General features: G+C 50.5%; 1 protein-coding gene across 1 annotated transcript; it reads left to right on the top strand.

Moving 5' to 3' along the window:
- The first annotated feature begins 5102 nt into the window (after positions 1-5102).
- Positions 5103-5817, top strand: LOC125525965 (RING-H2 finger protein ATL39-like). Its single transcript, XM_048690966.1, has one exon. The coding sequence runs from the start codon at positions 5144-5146 to the stop codon at positions 5651-5653; it is 510 nt and encodes a 169-aa protein (XP_048546923.1). The 5' UTR covers positions 5103-5143; the 3' UTR covers positions 5654-5817.
- Positions 5818-7355: the final 1538 nt, after the last annotated feature.

Raw genomic sequence — 7355 nt, 5'->3', positions numbered from 1 at the left:
TTCTGTCCTGGGGTGCTTGCCCCGCCTATTCTTCCTAACTAATGACCATAGACCCTCATTAGGACTTGATGGTGGGTCACTAGTGGTAGACTGTTCAGCAATCTGAATTGCTGGTTCAGACACATGACCATCAGTCAAGGTCTGACTTTTACTCAGCCCCACCACCGTATGTGAAGAAGAAACCTTAGTTTCTTGCCTAAGATTAACCTCTACACCAATGCTAGTGGCAATTGAGAGAAAAGTAGGATCATAAAACATGTCAAAAGAGTTTTGATTCTTACCATGTGGTTTCTGGACTTCCAAGTTCTGGACTTCTTTGAGCTGCTGGGCTTTTTCCATGATGGTCCTCTTGTCCCCAGCAATCCTTGAACTTGTCCTGGCAGCTTGGATAGGGCCCCACTTCTTGGTATCAGCAGCAGTGTTCATGGCAGGAAAATCAATCTCATATTGCTTCTAAAGTGGCTGTTGGTTGTTTTCAGTGGTGGAATCCAAACCTTCATCCTCATCTTCAGTCTCAATCTCATCTTCCCCAATCAGTTCCATATCCCTCAACAGGTTGAATCCCACAGAGTCACCTTGCTCTGAGTTGAGCATTTGTTCAAGAGCTTGTATCCTGGGAAGGTACTGAGATTCAGGCAGTTGGTTTCTGAGCATGGAGGTTGGGGTGGATGTCTCATAGGAGTGTTGTTGCCATGTAACTTGGGTTCTGTGGGCAGAGTTACCAGTGCCAGTGAGTGAGCCCGAGTCAGAGCCGGTCCTGGATCCATGCTGGGATCTCCCATCATTTGAGGCACTATCTTTGGACATTGTTTCCAAGGAGGTATTGGTGTCCATTGAAGGGTTGGTTGCAACTGTGACTTCATTACTGTCAGTTGATTCAACTTCAAATAGCAGCCTGCTGATTTTACCTTTGATGCCAAACAATCTCTCTGATGGAATTTTAGTGTGGTCCTTGCATGAGATCTTGACCCTGACTGTCTCATAGAAGGATTTGAAATTGTGCTGCCAATCTACATCTAGCAACACACCCAGGGTAGAAGTGATCTGATCCAGCATTGACCATTCACACCATTTGGGGTTCATTTTCCTGATTTTGATCCAGATCTCCTGCAAGTCATCCTCTGCTTCTATGTTACCTTTCCAGACCTCTACATTGACTATCACATTGTCCTTCTTCAGACCAAAGCAGGGATAGCTTGCCACATGAGCTACATCTATTTCTGGAGGAAATTTCACCAAGAAGGTCCAATCATCCAGGGCATTGATAGGCCATGGCCAATTGGTTTTATAGATGTCAGCAAATTCCTCTGCCAGTTCCTTTTTGCTGACCTCTCCAGATTCTACAAGCACTATCCCAACATTCCTCAAACTCCCCAGGTGCTGAACATTGACATCTGGGACATCAACATGGTAGAATCCTAGCCCCTGTGCTGCACTCCCCATGTACCTAGCTGCAAGGTGTGCTTTCTTCCTGACAGGGCAGTCATCAACAACATGAGTCACCATCTTGCAAATGAAACAATTTTTGGGTTTCTCACACTTGTCCTTATGGTGGCCTGGGTCGCCGCAGTTGTAGCAGGTCACCGTGGCGTAAGACATCAGGTCAGCAGAAGTTGGGGCAGCTTTCTGGATCTGATCCTGCTTCCTACGCTGCGGATTCTTATCTTGAGCTTTGCCTGCGCCTTGCTGATTCCCTAGGTTGCTTCTTTCTTGCGGCAGATCCACACCCCCTCCCGAACCCTGTGGGTGTGCCCCCTGGGCCGGCGGGCCAAACCACGGTTGTGGTGGCCCTCCCCCCACGCCTGCTGCTGGAAAGGGTGGGGGAAGCCACCGGGGAAACCCCATTGTGGAGGCGGGCCCTGGAAGCCATAGCCAAAAAACTTTTGCGGCGGAGAGCCCATCGGCGGCGGCATCTGCGAGTGATCTTGTCCCCAGCCTGAGCTTCCATCTCCTCTCCCCCCTTTACCTTTGTTGCGCCCTCTACCCCGGCCTCCGTCCGCCATGGCAGGGTGAGGGACGATGGTGGCGGCGGCGCTTGGGGGGAGAAGGAGTGAATTAGGGTTGCTGGGAGCTTCTGCTTGGTCTTGATTTATACGCATCCAAAGCTGACGGTGGAATTCAGCAAGTGCCATGTCGGCGTCCTCGTCAGCCACTTTTTTGCTACTTTTTATTCCCCGCTCCCTTTTCTGCAGGAAATCAAAGCCGCCTGAATGTTGGAGCACCAGCAGAGCAGTGTCCATTCTGTGTTGCAGCGCGGAGTGCTGAAGACATCAACCCCTACATTCGCCATTGTCGCGTCTGGATTCATCAGCGACGAACAAGGCGGGGTGTTGATCTCCATTCCCCTCCACAACAGGATTCTGACTGCACTCTGATTCTTCCTCCACTTCAGGTGGTGGCTCATCCTCAAACGCATTCAGGTCCTGCACGACAATCTGATCTGTCCTCCCGGGCCAACACTGCAATCTGCATCCATGCTCACAGTCATGGCCCAGGTGGTAGGCGGAGAAGTGTCGCGGCCGTATCTTCTCGTTCATCAGCTCAGCATCCTGGAAATCAAAATCCAACACTGGACCCGAATCCTTATCTGTGTTGGCCTAGGATCCCAGTGGTTGTTGCCTCAATCCGAGGCCGGCGGAGGCGAGAGATAGGGGAGGGGATCGACCTGCTCCGTGGCTGATGGTGGTCTGACCGGCATCAAGCCGAGGATGCAGCTCCACCGCTCCTCCCTCTGCGGATCTCCTGAACGCACCTCTCTTCTCGCCCAGCTGACGAATTCCAATAGCGATTCCCTCGGGTGTGGCATCCTGCGCTTCTCCTCCCAAGTGCCCTCGAAGTAGATGCGCCAGGCGAGATTCAGCAGCTCCCGATTGACATGGTCCTTGCAAACCTGTACATATCTCCGGGCCACCGAGAACTCCCCAGCCTCTGGATCCAGATCTTCCTCCGCTTCCTTCCACTCCCGGGTGCACTGGGACCATGAGAGCGCGTCGTCCATGATCCTCCTCGCGCTCCCGCCAGCGCTTCTCCCTCGTCGTCGCGAGGATCTCCGGCGAGACCGAATCGATCCGTTGCAACAGATCTGGGAGCACCTGGTAGACGAATGGCAGTGGCACCCGATATCCCCTCCCCTCCCCCAGCGGGATCCACATGGATCTGACGAGGATTGGCATGGGGGAGGGAGCGGGAGTACAGCGCGCCGGCGCTCGCTTGGTCTGCGGTGGGTGCGGCGACGGCGGTGGGCGGCGACGACGGTGGGGCTAGGCGGGTCGCGAGAGGGGGGATGGGCATGGGTCGGGTTACTGGTAGGTCGGTCGGATGCGCATCAGTCTGTCTCTAACACCTTTGCCTCAGGCTGGTGATTAACTTAGACCATCCATCGAGAATAGGTACGTTGCATGCACAGGTCTCACCACCATAATGCAAAACGTCTCGGGAGGGAGCGCGTGTCCTTGTCCCCCGCAAATATCTTGATCGGGAGGCACGTCATGAGCGACGCGAGTGAGCTCACTGATCATCACTATACCCTACGTATGGCTCAGGGGCGAAACTGGGCCTGGGGCAACTGGGGCTGTAGCCCCAGGCATGGCCCAACTAGCACCTATACTCATAGCAGAAAAAAACCAGAATGTGGGGTGCATAGAAAGCCCAGCCCCAGGCTTCACATAGACGTACAAGCCTTCAGCCCATTAGCCCAACTCAATCGATCGATCAGAATGTGGAACCAATCGCCGAGTACGCGGTTGACGCTTCTATCTTTTTTTAGGGGAGGGTTTTTTTTAGGGGAGGTGCTTCTATCTCTGATATGTCGTCAATCAAGTCAATCGAGAAAAAGAAATATCCGTACGGAGCACACCGCCGATCCGTTTGCTGCAGAAGCAATAGCCATGTCCGAAGCGGTCGCAATGGCTGCTGAGGTGGGTGCCCTCCGGGTGACTTTTGAAACAGACTCACAACTACTTCTAGAAGCTCTGGACCTCACAAAGGCGGACTCCTCACGGCATGCGGCCATCATCGAGGACATCAAATTCCAACTCAAAATGTGGTTCTCTGAACAGTCAATAAGTGTTTGTCGCCGTAGCGCGAATTCTGTAGCGCATGAACTAGCTAAAGTAGGTCGCTTATGTTCGCTGAACGATAGTATCGGCTAGGACTCTAATGTACCGCCCTCAGTGGCTGTTTGTGTTTCGGGTGACTTGCCCGTACGCCGGTAAGTTATAAAGCTTTGCTTTGCCCTAAAAAAAGAGAAAAAAAATACTTGTACTATTAAAAAAAGAAAAAAGAGAAAAAACATCCCTCGCCTGATCCCGGCTACAGAGAAACCCTCGCGTTGATCGAACAGAGAGCCCAATGCCCCAAGCGTTGCGCCGCCGCCTCGTCAACCCGCGGTTGGCGATTCCCCGCCGCGTCGGCCGCCGGGTCCGGCATCCTGACCACCGGCCCGCCTCTTGTTCTTCTCCATATGTTTCTGAATTCCAGTGCACGCACCCAGGACACACAGGTAATCTGTAATCTGTATCATCTAATTTTGTTTTCCCTAATTCCTTTATATCAACCAAACTTAGTGAGTTATATTTACCTAGTCAATTTTATTTCATTGTTGTCAGAAAATTAGAAATACAAGATGAAGAGGAACCGTACAATTGAATCTTTCTTTCAGTCAACAATTGAATAATATGTCATATGAACAATTGATTTAGTCTATGTCCAGTGTCTTGATTTTATGGAACAATGGCCTTGAATTAATCAAGGCCAAACTCACTTCCTTCCACTATTGCTGGTGAAGGAACAATGGCCTTGAATTAATCAAGTCTTCACTAATTTGGTACCAAACCATGTTTGCAATGATGCACTTTGTTAAACTATTTGATTTATGGAATTTCCTCTTGTGATAATAATTAATTTACATTCTGTTTTGAATGTGATTTTGTGGCATACTTATAATGCACGTTGATGTGCGTGGTATTTGACGTTATATTTAGTCAGATAGTTTTAGCCCTAGGCTTTGAGAAATCCTGATTCCGCCTCCGGTACGGCTGCCACTTTATATACTGCATCGGCGCCACTTTGCCCCAGCACCAGCACCACGACGTAAACAAACACAGATCCACAGCTTCCGACGCCATTCTCACCTTTCAGCAGCATGGGCGCGCCGGACACATCATGGGTGTTCGCGGACCTCGCCGTCGCGGACAGCTCCAGGTACAGCACCCGCTCGCGGCTGCTGCTCACGGGGCTCTCCTTCGCCATCGGCATCCTCACCATCCTCCTCTACCTCACCGTCTCCTACGCCTGCCGCCGCCGCCGTTGTCACCGTCAGGGCGGCGCGGACGCGGGTGCGGATGCGGAGGACCAGGAGGCCGGCATGAGCGACGCCGCGATCGTGTACGAGCAGGCCGACGCGCTGGCCGCGCCCATGGACTGCGCGGTGTGCCTCGGCCAGGTGGAGGCCGGCGAGAAGCTGCGTCGGCTCCCCAAGTGCGCGCATCTATTCCACGCCGACTGTGTCCACGCCTGGCTGCGCGCGCACTCCACCTGTCCCATGTGCCGCGCCGGCACCACTGGCACCACCACGGCCACGACAGCGGCGGCGGAGGCGCCACCACCTGGCGTGGTTGCAGGCACGCCGCCTGCCTTAGAACGGATGAATTGAACCACACTGACCGGAGAATAGCGAGAGTGATGGATCGATTAGCGACGCCGACTGGAGAATAGCCATAGTGTGGTCGTGGCTGCGGCCACAGTGCGTGTACAGGAGTACCTGTGACGTCGAGTGTGCTTGTATTACTGGTTCCGTTTCATAGTGCGCATAGATATTTTTTCACAAGAAAAGAAAGGCTTCATTAATTTTGACCAAGTTTAAGAATATCAAAACCAGCGCAGGATCACATGGTGGTTATCAAAGGATATATGTTAATTCAAGCATTGCTATACACGTTATCATAGGCTCACATCCTCAAAAAAGAAACCATAGGGTGCATGACTAATCAAACCCTAGGGAACAATATAATTATTATCAACTACTCCATCCACCGGAGTTGTAAGCCTTTATTTCTCGTCTTAACTTGGTTTTTATAAGATTTGATCATACATATATATTAGAATTATAAAAATATATGATCTAAAAAAAATCAAAATATAACACCCATAAATACATTATGAAAGCGGGCGATGCTATTCCGCGCGCGCGCTGGAACGATCGGTTTCCGACAGGCGCAAATCTTTTCTGTTTTGGTTAATTGAGGGGGGAAAGTGCCACGCGTCCGGGCCCCCACCGTTGGAATCAGGGGGGGGGGGAGAAAAGATTAGGATTGAGCGCTGTAGCGGTCGGTCGCGCAGGAGTAAAACCGTATGAAAGCATACAGTTCATGCTATAGCTAGCGATACAAATTTAATAGTGTGGTTACTCGTATTTGTTGTCTATAATCACGAAATAATTTCAAAAGTTTGTTCCCAAAATTTTCTTCAAAAAGTTTGATTTAGTTAAGACATCAATAATAATAAACCTTATAAACCATGATCGAGGTAGCAATTAATTTCTTCCAAGCAGTACGGTGGTGGTATGTGAGCAACCTTGAAATCGAGGGGCCACGACGGTAATATACAACACGGCAGCACGTGCCACAGCCAGGAACAGACTGACTTGGCATCGAGGTTGGCGACGAGCTCATCGAAGTCAAGGTATCCATCTCTCGGATCTGCCACACCCAGTGGCGGTGCTAGGCCTCAGGCAGGCGGGGCCGCTGCCTGTGGCGTGAGCCCCATTTCGTTCGCATATAAAAGTACTCGAAGGCCGCTACTATTGGCTGCACACATATGTGTGCCACTTCATTAATTGTTGGCACGTTACTTATTGGCGACATCGAGGATGGACTGACCACCAAAGCCGTCTGTTCAAACCGGGCAACCAAGTGGGAACTCCACCGTTTCGAATTGCGCGCTCTCTCCCATTTTATTAAACCAACTAGCAATGTGGCCAGCACAGCCGCACATGCAATATTGGTAATTTCATGAGGAAATAAAATATTTGCTACCGTACTACATGGAATAATATGGTACTTTATCTGGATGGTCGGTATTTTCTGATTATTGTGGAATTTTGTAGTGTATTTGTTTGGACCTTGATTGTAGTCTCTCTCCCTAATGGAAGGCAGGTAGGCCACTGAAATGAAAAACAAAACATATAGCTTAATAACGAAGTCATAAAAGGAAAAAAAAGACTACAAGATAAACTTTGGTTTCAAAGTTGAGAGTCGCTAATTAAAGTACAGTAGTAGTTACGATGTACACTTCTCTTCTCTTCTACAATATATGGACCGGCAATCTCACGCAAGGAACGGGGATCACATGCCGTG

Source organism: Triticum urartu, chromosome 7 (genome assembly GCF_003073215.2).
Source record: "Triticum urartu cultivar G1812 chromosome 7, Tu2.1, whole genome shotgun sequence".
NCBI lineage: Eukaryota > Viridiplantae > Streptophyta > Magnoliopsida > Poales > Poaceae > Triticum > Triticum urartu.
Note: the sequence above shows the minus strand (reverse complement) of the source record. Positions and strands in the feature narration are given on the sequence as shown.

Coding starts and splice junctions, on each gene's coding strand:
- LOC125525965 (XM_048690966.1), top strand. CDS start 5,144: ATGGGCGCGCCGGACACATCATGGGTGTTCGCGGACCTCGCCGTCGCG.